General features: G+C 46.8%; 1 protein-coding gene across 7 annotated transcripts in view; it reads right to left on the bottom strand.

Annotated features, from left to right (window-relative positions):
• Positions 1–20,522, bottom strand: part of NTM (neurotrimin) — a 690,049-nt gene that overhangs the window by 34,369 nt on the left and 635,158 nt on the right. For all 7 annotated transcript variants that reach the window (XM_083162887.1, XM_083162888.1, XM_083162889.1 and 4 more), the window contains exon 5: positions 1,774–1,908. In XM_083162887.1, coding sequence (XP_083019013.1) covers positions 1,774–1,908 — 135 coding nt within the window. The remainder of the gene's footprint in view (positions 1–1,773; positions 1,909–20,522) is intronic.

Below are 20,522 nucleotides of genomic sequence, written 5' to 3'. Positions count from 1 at the left end.
ATCTAGATTACCTTTCTATGAATATGGTCTCCCATCCTTTCCATGTACCACCACTGTAGCTAGCCTGCCTTCCTAGGTATACATATGGTCTTCTATATACTTTCCAAGTACCACTGTTGCAGCTAGCATGTCTTCCTATGGATATGGTATTTTATCCTTTCCATGTATCACCACTGCAGCTATCCTGCTTTCCTATGGATAAATATGGTCTCCGATACTTTCCATGTACCACCACTGCAGCTATCCTGCTTTCCTATGGATACATACATTATGGTCTTCTATACTTTCCATGTACCACCACTGCAGCTATCCTGCTTTCCTATGGATAAATATGGTCTCCAATCCTTTCCATGTACCGCCACAGCAGCTAGTCTGCCTTTCTATGGATACATATGGTCTCCAATCCTTTCCATGTACCACCGCTGTAGCTAGCCTGCCTTCCTAGGTATACATATGGTCTTCTATATACTTTCCAAGTACCACTGTTGCAGCTAGCATGTCTTCCTATGGATATGGTATTTTATCCTTTCCATGTATCACCACTGCAGCTATCCTGCTTTCCTATGGATAAATATGGTCTCCAATCCTTTCCATGTACCGCCACAGCAGCTAGCCTGCCTTTCTATGGATACATATGGTCTCCAATCCTTTCCATGTACCACCGCTGTAGCTAGCCTGCCTTCCTAGGTATACATATGGTCTTCTATATACTTTCCAAGTACCACTGTTGCAGCTAGCCTGTCTTCCTATGGATACATATGGTCTCCTATCCTTTCCATGTATCACCACTGCAGCTATCCTGCTTTCCTATGGATACATACTGTATGGTCTTCTATACTTTTCATGTACCACCACTGCAGCTATCCTGCTTTCCTATGGATACATACATTATGGTCTTCTATACTTTCCATGTACCACCACTGCAGCTATCCTGCTTTCCTATGGATAAATATGGTCTCCAATCCTTTCCATGTACCGCCACTGCAGCTAGCCTGCCTTCCTATGGATAAATATGGTCTCCAATCCTTTCCATGCACCATTACAGCAGCTAGTCTGCCTTTCTATGGATACATATGGTCTCCAATCCTTCCCATGTACCACCGCTGCAGCTAGCCTGCCTTCCTATGAATATATGGTCTCCAATACTTTCCATGTACCGCCACTGCAGCTAGCCTGCCTTCCTATGGATACATATGGTATTATGTGTCCTCGCTGTGGTGTAACCAAACAAAGTGCATCCCCTTGTACTGAATGATGAAACCTACATAGAAAAGCTATGTTTCCTTTGCTCCATTGCCCCATATAATGTACAGCTACAGTATATAGGTGTATTCCGCATCATAGCACATCTAAAAATAATCAAATGAAATATGTAGGTCATGAAACACCATCAAATTGATGCCCCATACAGTATGTCAGAGGGGATTGGGCATGCAGAAGACTATAATCCCAGATAATATTCTGAACTAAATGAATGGCTGAAATAGTCCTGAATCTAAATAGTTTGGTATTTTCAGAAGGTTTGGATTTGGAAGCCGGGAAGGTCTATTGTGTGTGCGTAGAGATTGGACTTGCTGGAGAGCCCATGAATAATAAAGCAGCCCCAATAAAGGGAGCAGATTTAGAAATGATGGCCAGCAGAAGCCGACTATCAATTGATTGTACAGCGGCGAGCCAATATGTTTACAGCGATAACGCCGGTGGCGCTTTGCACTTATCTCTCTCCGGGCCGGTTCTTAATATTTAAAGAGGTGACTCATTGTCTTCACTTACAGTTGACAGTGACTTTAACCCTTCGGACATCGGGAATAGACACGTCATTGGCGGCGCTGCACTCATATAGCCCAGACTGCTCCCTTGTGATGCCCGTGATCTCCAGGTACTCGTCTTCGCTCATGAAGCCGTGCGCTGTAAGAAAGGAACATACGTGTTACAGGGCTCATCTAGCTGAAACGCTGAACATGATGCATTGCTAAGCGTTGTACATACGGATGCTCTGCTCATGCACCCTTACCGGAGGCAGGACGCGAAGGACGTGCAGAAACTGCAGGCGCTAATCACCATGATGTGTGCTACTAGGAGGCAGAGAGGGGAATTAGAGGGGCAAGGCTGAGCCACAGATGAGATGAGCAGGTCAATTGATTCATATCAGTACAAGCACTTTAGTGAGACACTCTTCTGGCACTAGAAAGGAAGAGGTTAATTGGATACATATACCCTCTCTGCTGCTCACTCTCTGGCAGAAGCGGACAGGCTAATTCTAGGTTGGGTGCAGAGCTGGGAAGAAGGAAATGTTCTTGTGCTATGAAAAGACAGATCAGGGAATAATATAAAATTTTCTATGAAACGTTTTGGCTGCACCGATCCTGTCTTCTCATATACAGATTATACCTCTTTGTAGAGGCATCATGGTTTGTACGCTCTGCTTATGGCATCTGTACTGTACAGAAAGACACACAGACAGCATGTCAGCTACCCTGCAGACGAAAGAGCAAGCCAGTGTGATATGTATGTTATCAGACGCTGGGGACAACGGAGAGATTTGTGCCAGAGATTCATAATGGGAGATTTCCACCGAGTTAAGAGGGCGGGCGTGGCACGGAAGGAGCAGGAGGCAGCGGCAACGGGACTTCAGGGTGGCATCGGCGGGGCTTCTGGGCGGCGTCAGCGGAGCTTCATTTCATATCATGCCACCAGTTCATATTAATACATAACTATAGTGCCCCCATTTCATATTATGCCACATTACAGTGCCCCGGTTCATATTATACATTATAGTGCCGCCACTTCATTTTGTACATTGAAGTGTCCCCAGTTCATATTAGGCCACACAAGAGTACCCCCATTTATTATTATTATTATGCCTCATTACAGTGCTCCAGATCATATTATACCACATTATAGTACCTCCACTACATATTGTGCCACAAATATATTTAATATTATAATGTATTCAGGTTAATTTTATGCTATTTTACAATAAGTCCAGGGGCATAACTAGATATATTGTAGGCCCCAAGCAAAAGTTTAAAAGGGTGTCTATGTACCAGTCAATAGTGAAAAAGGTATATACACTTGTAAATTGTGCTGTAATTCATGAAACAGGGATGGTGGCCCCTCTCAGATCTGGGTCCCATAGCAGCTGCACCACCTGCACCTATGATAGCTACCGGTACACCCTTGTATATAACACATGGAACTGTGACAGGTAATGTGGCCCTTCTCAGCTCTGGGCCCCATAGCAGCTGCACTCCCTGCACCTATGGTAGCTACACCCCTGTATATAACACATGTAACTGACAGGAAAGGTGGCCCCTCTCAGCTCTGGGCCCCATAGCAGCTGCATTCCCTGTACCTATGGTAAGTACGCCCTAGGCTAGGGGCATATTTGTTGAGGTAATTTGTGTGAAATCATCCTGAAAATGAACCTAAATTTCTTATTGCTGCAAATTTTATTTAAAACCTGATAATAACTAGGCTCCAAAATGTCTTGTTTGCAGATTATTTTAAGCAATTTCAGAGTAAAACTCTTAGTGCAGCAATGAGGGAGATGACACAGACCAACATTTCTGTGTCGGGCCCCATCAGAGATACCTGGACACCGCAGTCGCACCACACATGGGTGCTGTTTAAAATGCACATCGAGCAGGACATTTCATGGCAGGTTGCACACAGTCATCTGGAAATGAAAACTGTATTACTATTCGTACGGCAAAGCTGCAGCCGGCGTGAGGCGAGGTGGGCTTATTGACACCCAGCATCTGTCTTCAGTAGGGATGGGTTAATGATTCTAAACAGTAGGGGGCACGGGAGGCTGACAGGTCACATGTTATGAGTTCCCCCTGGTCCACAGCCTTCCCGGGGTCACTGCAGCGAAGGACATTGTGACACATTGGGGCTGATGAGGAATGGACGCAGCGCTGATATTCCTGCAGTTCAGCAATAATTTGGATGTGCGCATGCATGAAAAGTTCTGAGAGACCCTATGGTGCACTGGCAATCCTAAGGGGTTTAATGACTAAGATGGGAGTTCTATTGAAAATTAATGTTGCCCATAGCAACCAGAGTCTACTACTTTTTCATTCAGCATATTCTAACAGATAATATAGAATCTGATTGGTTGCCCATAGCAACATCCCATCTTCAATAGAACTCCCCTCTTAGTAAATGAACCGCTAATGGGGCATACACAGGGCGATTTTAGGGCATTTTCTAAGCGATCCGACGGAAGCGACTGTGTGGTGTGACTCAGAACTGCACAGTGTATGACTCAGTGGCCTGTGCAGTGTGTGACTCAGAAATGCGCAGTAAAAAAACTCAGAGTCCTGTGCGGTGTGTGACTCGGAGGCCTGTGCGGTGTGTGACTCGGAGGCTTGTTGCGGTGTGTGACTAGGAGGCCTGTGCGGTGTGTGACTCGGAGGCCTGTGCAGTGTGTGACTCGGAGGCTTGTTGCGGTGTGTGACTAGGAGGCCTGTGCGGTGTGTGACTAGGAGGCCTGTGCGGTGTGTGACTCGGAGGCCTGTGCAGTGTGTGACTCGGAGGCCTGTGCGGTGTGTGACTCGGAGGTCTGTGCGGTGTGTGACTCGGAGGCCTGTGCCGTGTGTGACTCGGAGGCCTGTGCCGTGTGTGATTTGGAGGCCTGTGCCGTGTGTGACTCGGAGGCCTGTGCCGTGTGTGACTCGGAGGCCTGTGCCGTGTGTGACTCGGAGGCCTGTGCCGTGTGTGACTCGGAGGCCTGTGCCGTGTGTGACTCGGAGGCCTGTGCCGTGTGTGACTCGGAGGCCTGTGCCGTGTGTGACTCGGAGGCCTGTGCCGTGTGAGACTCGGAGGCCTGTGCCGTGTGAGACTCCGTGGCGTGTGCCGAGTGTGTGACTCCGTGGCCTGTGCCGAGTGTGTGACTCCGTGGCCTGTGCAGTGTGTGACTCCGTGGCCTGTGCAGTGTGTGACTCCGTGGCCTGTGCAGTGTGTGACTCCGTGGCCTGTGCAGTGTGTGACTCCGTGGCCTGTGCAGTGCGTGACTCAATAGTGCACAATAGTGAATTCTTAAACTGACACATTATTATACTAAATACCAGTCCCACACACAATGACCTTATACACTGTAATGATACTGTACCGATACTCTCGGATACACTTATTGACACACACTTATTTCACATCCCAACAAACAATAAAACATATTGCTACTCACACTGGCATACTCTGACATATTCCAATTTACACACTGACATATACAAAACATTAACACAACCTGCCTGCCGCAAATACTGATACACATTTCCACACACACATTACTACAGGCGGACCCAGAAGCACAATGTACTGGCATATCCAGTACTGCCTCTAAACACAATTACTGATAGAACTACAAGTTGTTCCATATGAATATAAACTGAGCACACAGCTGTTTATTACACATTTATAGGAGAAAATCAATAACCAAATTTCCCAGCACAAAGTGCCAATAACAGCACAGCCAAACTTACCCCCAATGGGGTAAATGAGTTGAATACACAGGACACTGGGGCCCATGTGCAGTGTTAATAGTATAGAAGACGTTCTTCTATTCCCGACTCCGTTCTTACCACAGGACTACAGGTGGCGCAGCTGCTGGTATCAGCCCAGGAACACTGATGAGCAGAGAACGGAGACGGGCGGGGGATACATAAAAGGAGTTAGATGACATGAGGCTGGTGACAGGCTCACTCAGGGAGAGGGGCAATTACTTATAGAAACAGAGATTGTAAGTGATATTGCCAAAACAGTGACAAAATGAGTGTCAGCAGGAACAAAGAGAAATGAATTATACAGGTAAGAAGGAGACGCTGGGGGAGTGGATGGGAAGCACAGACAGCAGAGAGGCAATGATGCAGGGGCTGTATACCAGTGCTATGTCTCTACAGGTATAAGGGGCTATGTACCAAGGCTCGTCTGGCCTGCATCTCTACATGTATAGGGGCTATGTAGCAATGCTCGCCCTGCCAGCATCTCTACAGGTATAGGGGCTATGTACTAGTGCTCGCCCTGCCAGCATCTCTACAGGTATAGGGGCTATGTACTAGTGCTCGCCCAGCCATTCTCACTACAGGTATAGGGGCTATGTACCAGTACTCACTCAGCCAGCATCTATACAGGTATAGAGGGCTATGTACCAGTGCTCGCCCGGCCAGCATCTCTACAAGTATAGGGGGCTATGTACCAGTACTCACCCAGCCAGCATCTATACAGGTACAGGGGGCTATGTACCAGTACTCACCCAGCCAGCGTCACTACAGGTATAGGGGCTATGTACCAGTGCTCGCCCAGCCAGCATCTCTACAGGTATAGGGGGCTATGTACCGGTGCTCGCCCAGACAGTGTCACTACAGGTATAGGTGATATGTACCAGTGCTCGCCCAGCCAGTCTCACTACAAGTATAGGGGCTATGTACCAGTGCTCGCTCAGCCAGTCTCACTACAGGTATAGGGGCTATGTACCAGTACTCACCCAGCCAGCATCTATACAGGTATAGGTGGCTATGTACCAGTACTCACCCAGCCAGCGTCACTACAGGTATAGGGGGCTATGTGCCGGTGCTCGCCCTGCCAGTGTCACTACAGGTATAGGTGATATGTACCAGTGCTCGCCCTGCCAGTGTCACTATAGGTATAGGGGGCTATGTGCCGGTGCTCGCCCTGCCAGTGTCACTACAGGTATAGGTGATATGTACCAGTGCTTCCCCTGCCAGCATCTCTACAGGTATAGGGGCTATGTACCAGTGCTCGCCCAGCCATTGTCACTACAGGTATAGGGGCTATGTACCAGTGCTCGCCCAGCCAGCATCTCTACAGGTAAAGGGAGCTATGTACCTGTGCTCGCCCAGACAGTGTCACTACAGGTATAGGTGATATGTACCAGTGCTTCCCCTGCCAGCATCTCTACGGGTATAGGGGCTATGTACCAGTGATCGCCCAGCCAGTCTCACTACAGGTATAGGGGCTATGTACCAGTACTCACCCAGCCAGCATCTATACAGGTATAGGTGGCTATGTACCTGTGCTCGCCCAGACAGTGTCACTACAGGTATAGGTGATATGTACCAGTGCTCGCCCTGCCAGTGTCACTTCAGGTATAGGTGATATGTACCAGTGCTCGCCCTGCCAGCATCTCTACAGGTATAGGGAGCTATGTACCGGTGCTCGCCCAGACAGTGTCACTACAGGTATAGGTGATATGTACCAGTGCTCGCCCTGCCAGTGTCACTTCAGGTATAGGTGATATGTACCAGTGCTCGCCCTGCCAGCATCTCTACAGGTATAGGGGCTATGTACCGGTGCTCGCCCAGACAGTGTCACTACAGGTATAGGTGATATGTACCAGTGCTTCCCCTGCCAGCATCTCTACAGGTATAGGGAGCTATGTACCAGTGCTCGCCCAGCCATTGTCACTACAGGTATAGGGGCTATATACCAGTGCTCGCCCGGCCAGCGTCTCTATAGGTATAGGGGGCTATGTACCAATGCTCGGCCAGCCAGCATTACTACAGGTATAGGGGGCTATGTACCAGTGCATCGGGGTGATGACAGGACAGCGGCAGAATGGGGAGATAGAACGAAGGTCTGGGACTTTAGAAAGTTAGGTGTGATCCACGCCAGATGAAGCAGACACAGAGGGTGCCGGTAGCGAGCACCAGACTCAGGTGTGATGTCATTGTTGTGATGACACATCCAACGTACCCCCCACCCACCCACCGAGGGCAGCACAGCTACTTGTCAGCAATTCATAACTTCTGCCACAATATGGAGACGGTACCAGAAGAAATAGGGGCATTTTTTAAGAGTTCTTCTTCAAATGAACAGAATATTTCAGGAGATAATAGGTACAGAGAGAGCTGTCTCCTTATTATAAGATATGTCACATCCTGCAGCGTCTCTCTGATGGGACTGCGCAGTTCCCTTTGTGTTGGTTTCACCTCCAGTCGCATATCATGAGGAAAGATGCGACACTGGAGCTTTTAAAATACCATAAATCACAGGTCATTTTTTTTTTACTTGGAATTCAGTGAAGTTTAATTAACTTATCAAACAAACAAAAGTATAAAGTTGTGCGCAATCCTTCCTGCGCAACAGGGTAACACAGCTGCTGGTCCCATCAACAGTCACACACATAGCCAGGGAGAACCACACAGCTGACACACAGCATCCTTCTCCTGAACACTAATAGGATGGTAATGGTCACCCAGGGGTTCCTGACGGTGCGGGCACAAGTGCCAGATGCCCATATGGCAATTAATCCTCAGCATTCGTTTTATCATGTGTTTGGCAAATGATGAGCGACATTTACTGTATCTAACCACAATCCACAAGTCCTTGACAAAAGGTAGGCACAAGCAAGATGTCAACGAAAAAAAAAAAAAAAAACGAAATCATGAAAAAGGCATGTAGACATTCCCATGTCAACATTTTGCTTGTATCGAACTTTTGTTAATGTAGTCCCATTGTAATGTCACACTTTTGGTGTTGACCCATACATTGACGACGTGTCATCTGGATGCCAATTCCAAGCCCTGATTCGGAGTCCCGCTATTTGCTCTGCATTGCCTGCATGTATATAAATTTGAACGCCCGTCGGTATTCAGAGTAGGCCCATGCAGGTTAGGACTCGGCCTATCCGAGGTTCCAGAGATGCGTATGAAATCGGCCAGATCCACGCGAGGAAGGTCACATTTCTGTCTGCACGTCTATGACCCTAGCTCAGTCTGCATAGCCCACCCAGAAACGCCCAGTTACAATTATCCAGCAACAGGCCAAGATGTCAATGACTGCGAATTGTCCACTTATCCGAATAGGCATGCGCTAGGCTGCAGAGCATGTGCGGAGCGGAGATCTGTGTTGTAGACCCAATGCGAGGGAATAACATACTCTATGCCAAGTAGAGACAGACACGAGTTGTGATTAGAGGGGAGACTAGCAGACACATGTAGCATAAACACCGCAGCTGAAAGCGGCTCCAGGCCCCGGTAAAACAATTTTCAGGGGGTGCGAGCTCTGTGCCGGTGCGAGCTCTGTGCCTCTCTTCCCTGCTCAGCACACGGCGCTGTGTTGCTGTGGCAGCCTCTGCTCTCTACTCCCAGTGGGGCAGATGTATTAAACCTTAACAAGAGATAAATGCAAGGGTGATAAAGAGAGATAAACGTCCAGCCAATCAGCTCCTTACTGACTTTTTTCAAACACAGCCTGTAACATGGTAGTTAGGAGGTGATTGGCTGGATGTTTATCTCTCTTTATCACGCTTGCATTTATCTCTTGTTAAGGCTTAATACATCTGCCCCACTGTCTGGTGTCTGCAGTGGGGGATGGGGGCGCGGGCCTGGGTAAAAAGTTCCCACTCCCCCACCTCTCAACAACACTGTCCGCCGGTGATGTGTGGTGGTCAGCATTGTCCACCCACTCATACCCACAAAAATACAAAACATTACTGCATTCCCCCCAGCACTAGGTCATCGCGTCCCCAAACAGCTCACGTCTTCCGGGTCACCTGGCAGGTGCACAGGTGTAATCATTACACACTAACACAATATAATGGATCCACATGTGGAGCTGATTATTTCACTCATGATTCTGTGAGGAGACCTGGAAAACATGAGCTGCTTGGGGTACGGAGTTTGGAAATCTAGCAGAAGCCAATAATGGGATGAGAGAATCCTAATTTATCAGTTACTGTAGAGCACAGGATGGAGAATTATCACTTCCAGGAGCTAAAAATAAAAGAAGCGTATAACGTTTTCTTCCTTCTCCTGATTAATTATGCAGATTAGGGTTCAGATTCGGTTCAATACTCGGCAGAATCTTTTGTAGATGGGTTTGGCATTGAGCCGGATACTAAAATATGGATTTGGTGCGTTCATAATTACAACGAGGTGCTTACATTTATATTGGGTAATTCCATTGCTGCCTGAGAATTGTTAATTGGTGATGAGAAACATTGGTTCTGCTTCTTCGGTTCTGCAGAACATCTGACAGGTTCCTACTGTATATGTGGTTAGCTAGTGTCAAGGCGAAACAGCATTGGCTTGGGATAGTTTCCAATCTGCAATCATTAGCGTGATACATGTACGGTTGCATAGCTCAGCCAGGAAGCCCCCAGTGATGGCTGCTGATGGCAACACTCAGGAATAGCTACTGCCAGCGACAGCCTTTAATAGAATGGAATAAACCCAATCTCTTGCATAAAACAATAGACAGTGCTTTTCCTCGTGTCTGTGGGTGAAACGCGTCGGTAAGATGGACAGGAGGCGCCTGTATCATCACATGGGGAAGCTGTTTTCCCATCGCTTGGCCTCTGCATAGAAATAAATCTCCTTGTTCCCTGCTGCACCCCCATCACCTGAGCCGATGCCGAGTCTTTTACATCTTATATTCTTACAAATTGTCAGCTGCCGATTGCTGAACGTGTTATTCTCATGAAAACACTGAATAACTGCACGCGGCTGGTCCCGTGCTCCTTTCATCACAAATGACAGATCTGTTCTGTAGAGGATGCTTAGATTACTGGCTGCATGTTGTGCTATTATCTCTGTCATTCACTGCCCAATATTTACCAGAAAGCCCCATCCCAGCAAGGCCTTATGTGCTAATTAAAAAGAAAAAATTTAAAAAACAGAAAGGTCTCATGAAAAGGAGATAGGAACGTGGCGTGTTTGTGGGGTAATCCCTACAGGGAGCAGAACAAATTTGCTGGAAACAATATTTTAAAAGTTCCCAACTCCCCCCCCCCCCCCCCAAATAAATCATCAAGCGTAAGATGTCTTTGGAGATTAAATATGCAAAATGCTGCGTCTTGTTTATTCTCACTGGTTCTGGGGGTACGTCTAACCTTCAGTTCTAGGGAACACACACGGGATCTGAGACATCACCGATCAAAACATGATAACTATAATCATCCTGTAAGCAACTCATCCAAATTACACATCCTATACCCCCGAGCAGGGATGATAGCTGTACTGTCTGATTACCCGAGCATGTATCTCTGGCATGTTCTTCCCATAGCTATAAGTAATCAGCACGCGCTTACATTTGTATCATAGCATAGGGAATGGCAACCTACAGGTAATATGCACAGAATAGTTTTCATCTCGGTGCAACTAGAAGGAGGAGGGTGAAGACGCCCCAGTTGAGCTGTAGGACATCGTCAATCAAAGAACATAACCCCTGGGCGGAACATGTCCTCACTCTTATATTCACGACTCTAGGCCAGTGTTCTCTCCGCTCCAGAACCATGTTGTAAAGGTCCTCCATTGAGCATCTCATGCACCCAGCCAGTGTTGGCTCAATTAATCCAACCTGTGTCAGGTGCTTTCCTACTGGTTTATAGATGATGTACTTGTTAGTGGTCTCCTCATTCTTTTAAAAACTCCTCCTCAGGAAAAAAACCCAAGAGGAGAAACATCTGAGTACGGGAAGGGGCTGTGACATCATTAAGAGCCGCCCGATCACCAGAAAATGCAAGCAAATTTACACCATTTAGCCATGTCACCTGTATTTGGACCTGCAGTCCAGCAATTGTCCCCCTATCCTGCCCGTTGCAATAGAAGACACTTAAAGTCACTTTGGGGGAGGGACTGTACTGCTTGTTATAAGGCCTTGTACACCCACGATTCATGGGTCTACGATGAGAGGGTGGAGCCAAATATCAGAATCCAGTAATATAGCACCACCCCTTCCCGCAGCCCAATGCTTGCAATTGATTGTTACACCATCCTGCCCACTTCCTAACCTACTCTTCCGGGTCTGTGGAGATTACCCAAACATACAGTAGTGAGTCTCCCGTTGCTTCCAGGAGGGTAGGCAAGTATGTTTTACATAAGACATGTAGATGTGCCCACATACATTATTCCTCCATGCAATAAAAGTCACGTGAGCTCTGTGTGAACCCTTAATGCAGCATGTCTTTTTATAAACGTTTTCCATTAAAAAGCGTTTTATTTGCAAAACAGAGTGAATGGGAGGAACAAGCAGCTTCTGCCGATTCAAATGTCTATATTCAGTGTTTGACTGTGCCTGTATCTGCATAGTAAAATTTACTTGACAGTGTTTTTCTGGAAAACAGTGCAGCGTAGCTATTCTTATGCAGATAAAGCAGCAGTTGCACTCACTGAAAATAGACATGCTGAATATCATTTTATTTAGGAGAAGCTGCTTGTGCGTCCTTTCCACTTTACTTTGCAAATACAGTCAGTTGCTATTTAACCGGAAAAGGTGCACAGGGGCTGTTTAATGTGAGAGGAGGCTACAGCAGGTGTACGCGGACACATCTGCATACAAGAAATGCTTCTGCTTCTACCGAGTACTAGAGTACGACTAACCAGGTGGGAGCAGTTGGCCATCTTAACAACAGTTCAAACTAACAATCCCTGTATGTATAGACAACACAGCCTGCTGTATCTACATTATATTATATAAATTGTGAGCGCAGAACTTCTGATCTATATCTCAATCTGATGTTCTCTGCATACTGTATGTCATTCTGAGCAGTAACCATAATGGATTGGTACTGTAGCACCTGTCTTAGTGCCTAATTACAAGTAGCTAGGAAGGACTAGTGCCCGTTAGGTGTGTAATACTGTAATACGTTCCACTAGCTTTGTGATAAACACACAGAAAAACCTCAAATGTAACAAAAAATATACAAGTATAATAAAGAAATATTTTCGGCAGGTGGCACCAGAATCATAGGGGGGGGGGGGGGGGGGGGGGGGGGGATTCTATTAACAGTGGTAATTAGACCCAAAAATAAGTCCCTGATACATAGCTTGTTTCATGGGCACATCAACAGTGGTAACACATACAGTAGGTCAAGGAACTTATACTTATTGTATACCCAAAAACAGACTGATTTAACAGCCGAGCAAGGGGCTCTAATTGAATAGGCCCGAGCAGTAAATCTGGAAGCTACTATCCTATTTTCTTCCCCGTGAAATTAATAGTGCTAATTGAATTCCCCCCATAGAGGTCACAAATCATGGTCATAGCAGGCAACAAACAAAGAAATTCAAAATATTGGTCAACAATGCCTAGAAAAGCTAACGCTTCAACATCAATGGCACTGGCGGCCATATAAACCCACCAGCAACCGGGTATGGGTCATAGGGTCGACAGCACTAAGGTCGACATGCATTGGGTCGACCACTGAAGGTCGACATGTGCCAATGTTGACACCTGAAAAGGTTGAAATGGGCTTAGGTTGACAGAGGTCATTAGGCCAACACCAACATTAGGTCGACGTGGGAAAGGTCCACAGACAAAAGGTCGACATGGGGTTTTTCACTTTTTTTACCCGAATGTCAACGACATAGATATTGTATCGGTGCACCCAGTCACCTCTCTGCACTCGCCATGTTTCAGGCACGGTACCTTGCACACTATTTTATTCTCCCACCATGCCCTAGTGAAAGGAAGGACATGAAATACCGCCTCAATATTTTGACTGTGGCCTTAGCCCATGTCAACCTAATGACATGTTGACCTTTCCATGTGTCGACCTCGACTCATATCGACCTTCAGTGGTCGACACAACGCATGTCGACCTAACGACCGTATACCTGTAACCAATCCCAGCGGATCTGTCATCTGAGTAGCCAGAATGTGATGGCAGCTGATATACAGGTATAAGCCTATGTTCCGATTATGTGCTTATTTTTATACCTTTTTTATGCCATGAATTTGGAGCCATGATAGTAAGAGCAACATTAAAAAAAACAAAGGGCGACGTTCCCAATACAGCGAGAGAAAAACAAGCAGGTTACCATGGTGCCAACTCAACTAACGGCAGTCACAACTCTGGAGTGCAATGTTCTTTGTACATGTATTCAGCTCAATAGAGGAAGGAGTTGCTGGAAGCATCAACAAGCCTGTTTTCCTATTGTGCACTCAGCAGAAATCCTGGCAACCAATAAGCAATGTGGGGGTCTATGTACTAAGCCTGGGAGACCGATAAAGCAGAGAGAGATCAAGTACCAACCTATCAGCTCCGTTCAGTCATTTTTCAAGCACCACCTGCAACATGGCAGATGGGATCAGATTGTCTGGTACTTTATCTCTCTCCACTGTATATTAAATACACCCGGCTGCGCGCACTGTGACATCACAACTGACCGATGCGGATGTGCACATGCTGTATACAGATAATGCACATATAAAGGTACACACGGTCATATATAGGTAGCAGCCAGTCTGCAATCTCCAGTGCTCTTGGGTTTGGGACCAAGACTGCTGGGTTGGAATGCGATAAACAGTGGTTTACCCCCTTAAACGCCAAATGAATTTGTCAAAATTGGTGTGAAATTGCCAAGCAAACATTGTTATTCATCCTAATGATCTGTAATGTTACATTATACAGGAAATATAATCTTTTTCACACAACATTTTTATTTGAATTTATATAACAAATGTGAGTGGCACTGGCATTTTTAGCGAATATTTTGCACATCTCTTACAGAGATTTTGGCACTTAAAGGGTTGATGGTAGCATGATGTATGAAGCAGGGCAAAGAGAGAAGAAGTTGCCAATGGCAACCATCAAATGCAATATTTATAGAATGTGCTTGATTGGTTGCTACTGGCAACTTTTCCACTGGTTATACTTGCTTTCAATTTCTCCTCTCCAGTAGAAGCCCAGAGAGTAGACTCTGTGAGCCTATTGGGGGAGAAGCCGTCAAGTCGTCAGGTGGGGCAAATGTGTCAAATACTGCAGGTCTGTGGGCAGATGGCGGGGCAAGCCTTGTGGAATATGTGTGCGCTATATTAAATATTAATAGCTGTTAATAAATAACCGAAGAGACAGGATTTGATAAGGGGACTAGGGGCTTGCATAGAAGCTGCAGTAGATGGTTAATACATTGTCCATTATATTCCCATATAATAACAAGCTGCAATCAGAGCATTTTGTCGTTACAGAATTTATTTTTGTTTTTAGAGAACGACCGTGAAGTGGGTATCACCTACAGCAAAGATTTACAGATTTTGTTCTATTATTTCTCTGATGTTCTCCACAATAGATGGATATGCAGTTAATCTGGTGTTAGCATAATACAGATTCACCTAGCCAAATAAATGGGTACCCAGGGGACCGCGCGCACAATATGCTCCCACTCCGAGTGCGTTACAGAAAACAATGTCACCAGGGAGCAAGAAGGACATTTCCAGAAGAAGAAGATGCCGGCGAGGTAGAGACTGCGCCGTGATATTTGCTGATAAGCCGCTCGCTGCTTTGTGTTACCCTATCCGCCCGGACAGCAGAAACCGCAAAGCCAATTAATCCTTTCAGTGTAACTGTGCAATCAGTGTAGAGAGGGGGTTGAATGACAGGAAGCCGGCGTTTGTGGAGTGGTAACCGGACATATACTGGAAGTGTCTGTAACAACGCAGATGTGCCCCAGCATTTTCAGGTAGGGTGTGTGACATCAATGTGACATCAATGCCGCGCTTGTTCCGCCGGTCTCGGTCACACAGTTGTGGAAGGGTCAGGGTTACACACAAACTGAACACACATTCGATGGTGAGCGAGTTGAGAATGGAAATGCAGCTGGATGACTATCGTTAATACTCTTGCAAGTCATTTGCAAACTTCCACAGGGCGGGATTTCACTCTGGGTAGCGCCTATCTGAATGCAGACCTCTGCACATTCGCCCAGCAGCGAGCAGGTCTGAATAACCCCTCCTTCCTCTTATTCTCTTCCGTGTGCAGAATTCCTGATGTTCCGCTTATCAATATTTAGATTTCTTATGCTTCGCAACAGCAGCAACTGGTGACGTGGTGTCAATGGAATACTTAGAGGTGCATTAACTACAGATCTGATATAATCAATACTACATCTGTGTTGTTTCTGGGCTAAAAGATAGATTTACTATAAAACTTAATATAAAAAAAATCTTCAGTTAGTAAATGTGTGTTTTATGCCCAGAAACACAACATCAATATAGATCGTGGTACTTGTGTAGTTTTACGGCGCCACCGCGTGCACAGTCTGTGTTTGAAACTTGGCAGCTTGCCAGACTCTGTGTTTAACTGTGCGCGTGCCGCTCTAGATGTTCTCAGCGCAGCGCGTGGCTGCTTTACATATGTAATGTACGTTATCAGCGTAGCGCTGGCAGCAGCAGCGAGCGCTGCCCAGCGCTGATAGGTCATTGTGGTACTTGTAGTTCCACAGTGAAATAGACAGTCCTTCACACCGCTGACAATGGGTGCATGTAAACTGGACACCCCGGCATACCGCTAACATACAGGGCTTCTAAACTAGACACCCCGGCACACTCTAAAATTTAGACGCTTTAGCGTCTAAATCCAGACTCCCGGCAAACCGCTAAGAAGGGGGCATCTAAATTTAGACACTAAAGCATCTGAATTTAGTTGGGTATAGGGGTACATAGGGGTGCACTGTGCAAAACACTCTTAAAACTGTTCACAATGACACTAGTCGACGTAACAGCTGTCGACCTTGTTAATTCCACTATCCACGCCACCCCGAAGCGTGGCGAGCGCAGCGTGCCCCGCGAGGGGACGCGGTACGCGTCCGACCGACCTTTTCTTACCCCCACTATCCACGTCGGCGTGGAGTTGACTTTACCGAGCCTGAAGCGTGGCGAGTGCAGTGAGCCCTGCGAGGGTACGCGGATTACTTCACAGGTATACGCGTCCCCTTGCCACGCTTCGGGCTTGGTGGCTCGCTGCACTCGCCACACTTTATGACATCAACTCCATGCCGACGTGGATAGTGGGGGTATGAAAAGGTCGGTCGGACACGTACCGCGTGCGCTCGCCACGCTTCGGGGTGGCGTGGATAGTGGAATTAACAAGGTCGACAGCTGTTATGACTAGTGTCGTTGTGAACAGTTTTAAGAGTGTTTTGCACAGTGCACCCCTATGTACCTCTATACCCAACTAAATTCAGATGCTTTAGCGTCTAAATTTAGATGCCCCCTTCTTAGCGGTTTGCAGGGAGTCTGGATTTAGACGCGTTAGCGTCTCAATTTTAGCGTGTGCCGGGGTGCAGGGAGTCTGGATTTAGACGCTAAAGCGTCTAAATTTTAGCGTGTACCGGGGTGTCTAGTTTAGAAGCCCCGTACGTTAGCGGTGTGCCGGGGTGTCCAGTTTACATGCCCCCGGTTTCAGCGGTGTGCAGGACTGTCTATTTCACAAGTACCACAATGACCTGGGCAGCGCGCGCTGCTGCTGCCAGCGCTACGCTGATAACATACATTACATATGTAAAGCAGGCACGCGCTGCGCTGAGAACACGCGCACAGTTAAACATAGAGTCTTGCAAGCTGTCAAGTTTCAAACACAGACTGTGCGCGCGGTGGCGCCGTGAAACTACATAGATTGTTTTCCAGCTATTTACAGATCATTGAAAGACACTCTTTAGTCAAGTTACCCCTAGAAGTGTATTCAATGCCGCAGCGGGGGGTTTGTATGGCGAGGATGACATATTTTGGTAAAGGAGAAGCCATCCGTGCTGCCCAACCCCCTCGCCGTATTAAATGTTTGTCCAGAATCCTCACCAGGATCAGAGGACAGTCAGGATTCCCTTAAACGGCGAGGATCGCAGGAAATTCAGCGAGTCCGCTGCACTTTGAGGCGAGCCCCGACGTTTTGATGGCTACACTCACCATTTCCACCTCGCCTTAGGGAACCGGCGAGGTGGAAACAGCGAGTGAAGGGGACGGCGTTGAATACTCTGATGGCGAGCTATTAGCACTGCTAGCCGTATAGCTCACCATCAGGGGCACTGAGTACCGCCCCTATTGTCCAAGGCTACGGTATAAATGGTGGACAAGGTCTAGGTCAAATCCTTGAAATGGTCAACATACCCAAGGTTGACAGTGACAAAAGGTTCACACAAGTTTATAGTCTACATGAGTTTTTCATTTTTTTGTGTGCCTATGTCGACATGGCACCATATATGTGTACGGCGTTCACCATGCTTCGGGCACGGTGTCTCGCTGCAATTAGCACACTACTGTATTCCGAGAAGAACCATTTGTCAATGTCACCCTTGTGTATGTCGACCATTTCAATGTCGACATACACAAGGGTGACAGTCACTGTTGACCATTAGTGACTGTCGAGCTAGAGATTGTCTCCCAGTGATCGTATACCACATGCACAGGCAGAGACAATAGTCAGGACCAGCTTCAGGACCATGGAGAGTTACATAATGGTGACCCAGGGACTGGGAGGTACAGAATGTATTTTAGATTGATGTAAACATTGATCTGAAATCGTTCATTGACAGTGACAGGGACAAATCATATCACATGCAAGAAGCTGCTGTGGCTGCTCTAATTCTGGTTTAATTACCTCTGATGGTGGGGCTCCCATGCTGGACCTGTTCCGCGTCATCGCACGCAGTGTCCTGAGAGCTGATTGATTCACCGATAGGCGCTGTTGTGATCGCAGCTAAGGAGGTGAGAAATTATGCAAAAACCCCAGGAGCCCCGAATAGTATAGGGAAGCCCACCGGACCCATCGCACAGGCACAGCAACTGCGTACACATTCCCAGCGCACTCGTAGATCCCTCGATAATTGTCAGCTTGAGTACATGAGCAGAGACACCGGAGCCACACTGTTACACGGAGTACAGTTTGGAAGGCACAGCCGGTGACACGCCCCAAACACAGACAACAACAGGCCTGCATTTTACGGCAACTCTTCCGGCAACACCCACAAATAGTGCCTGACACAGTCAATCACTCCGGTAGTGGCATACTATTAGGAGACATTGTACAAATTCAGCCAATTGCATATTTCAGATGTTAAACAGACCTGTTTCAGATTAGTATAGAAGTCTTTGTAATCGATGGTTTGGCCAATGGTCTGTTTAATTCTAAAGCCAGTTCATAGTAAATTTTCAGACGAAAATCAAAATCAACGGTTATTAATTTGATGTTTTTCCATTCTGAGGGGGGTGGCTGAGCGATCAAGCCTTGGGAGCCTATTAATCATCGGGGTATGGACGCAGATCACTCACTGCAGAAGGATCCCGCTTCACAAGCCCGGACTCTCTATTCAATAGAAAGGAGTGGGGAGCTGGGAATCAGATTCATCTGAAGATGGCGTTGAGTTTTCTAATTAGTGCTGGATGCGATACCCATACGTGCATGCAGGGATGGGGGAGACAGAGCAGAGCCAAATTGCTGCCTTTCCCCAGTGACAAACATTTAGTTTCAGCCCTGGTAATGGTGATTGGTTGCTATGGGAAACATCCCATCTTCAATAGAACTCCCATCTTAGTAAATAAACCCCTTAGAATGCAGATTGGTTGCTTTCGGCAGCTTCTCCGATTTATCACTCTCCAAGGCTTGGCACACTTCCCCCTTAGACTTGTTATCTACTGACATCTAATAATACAAACGAGAATTCCTAGATGCATAATTCATAGTTGCACTGGGTTAGCGGTGATGTTCTAAAAATAAATGATTCATTCCATGTTCACAATCATTTTCAGAGCTGTCAGATGAGGAAGATCATACATAAAGGGGCCGCCAGGCAACAGTCACCTACTGGCTGGTACATGGCCTTCTGCAAGCCTGACTCACCCCATTGCTGTATAGCTCTGTGCTTTACAGCCCGGCATTTACACCATCAGGCTGAGATTTGTTATTCTAATGAAGCCAAACTTAAGGTGCCCATACACGGTAAGATGGTGCTGTGTGCTGCGATGCGCGCTCCCACGGGCATCCCATCGCACAGCACATGAAGTCTGTGCAGCCCGTGCTGTTTCAATTAGTTCCTAATCGTATTGCATCACACGCAAATCACATGCAAACCTTTAGAGGGAGAGTGGACAAATCTTGGGAGGGAAATTAAGGAACCAGTCAGCCTTTGCCATTTTTCAAGCGCAGCCTGTAAAAAAAGACACATAGAAGCCGATTGATTGGTTTGGACTTTTACTTTATCTCTCTCCAAGGTGATAAATCTCCTCAGTCACTGTGCAGGAAAATGGGTGTGGTATAGCTCATAGACAATGTCTAGGTCGACAGTCAATAAGTCGACACATACTGTACACATGAAAAACGTCGACACATGGAAAGGTCTACATAGATTTTTTCCAAGAGCACAGATCCAGGGCCCCACAATGCCACTCATCCCAGCTCCTATTGTGTACAGTGTCATCCACTCACACTTGCAGCAACTTTGTAAGAATGAATAATGTATCAGCGGCGGTGAGCGACGTCCATCATAACAGTATGGCAGCAGATGAGACAGAGCGCGGCTCAGAAGCATTTAGAGGAAATTGAGAAACTCCCCAGCTCAGCTTCCATGTGGGCGAGGTATGTTCCTCTCTATAACTCACACATAACGCTTCCGCAGCTGACAAATAACACTCACATCACAATACTCAAGTTGCACTAATTAATAATTCATACACTGGGATACGACAGATTGCTATAAAAATATGTTAACTTTCCAGAACGGCTCCTGTTAGCAGTCTCTCTCTCTCTCTCACGTGGATGCGGTCACGGGAAGGAGACATGTTGTCCT

The sequence above is a fragment of the Crinia signifera genome, chromosome 19 (assembly GCF_055691185.1).
Source record: "Crinia signifera chromosome 19, ASM5569118v1, whole genome shotgun sequence".
NCBI lineage: Eukaryota > Metazoa > Chordata > Amphibia > Anura > Myobatrachidae > Crinia > Crinia signifera.
Note: the sequence above shows the minus strand (reverse complement) of the source record. Positions and strands in the feature narration are given on the sequence as shown.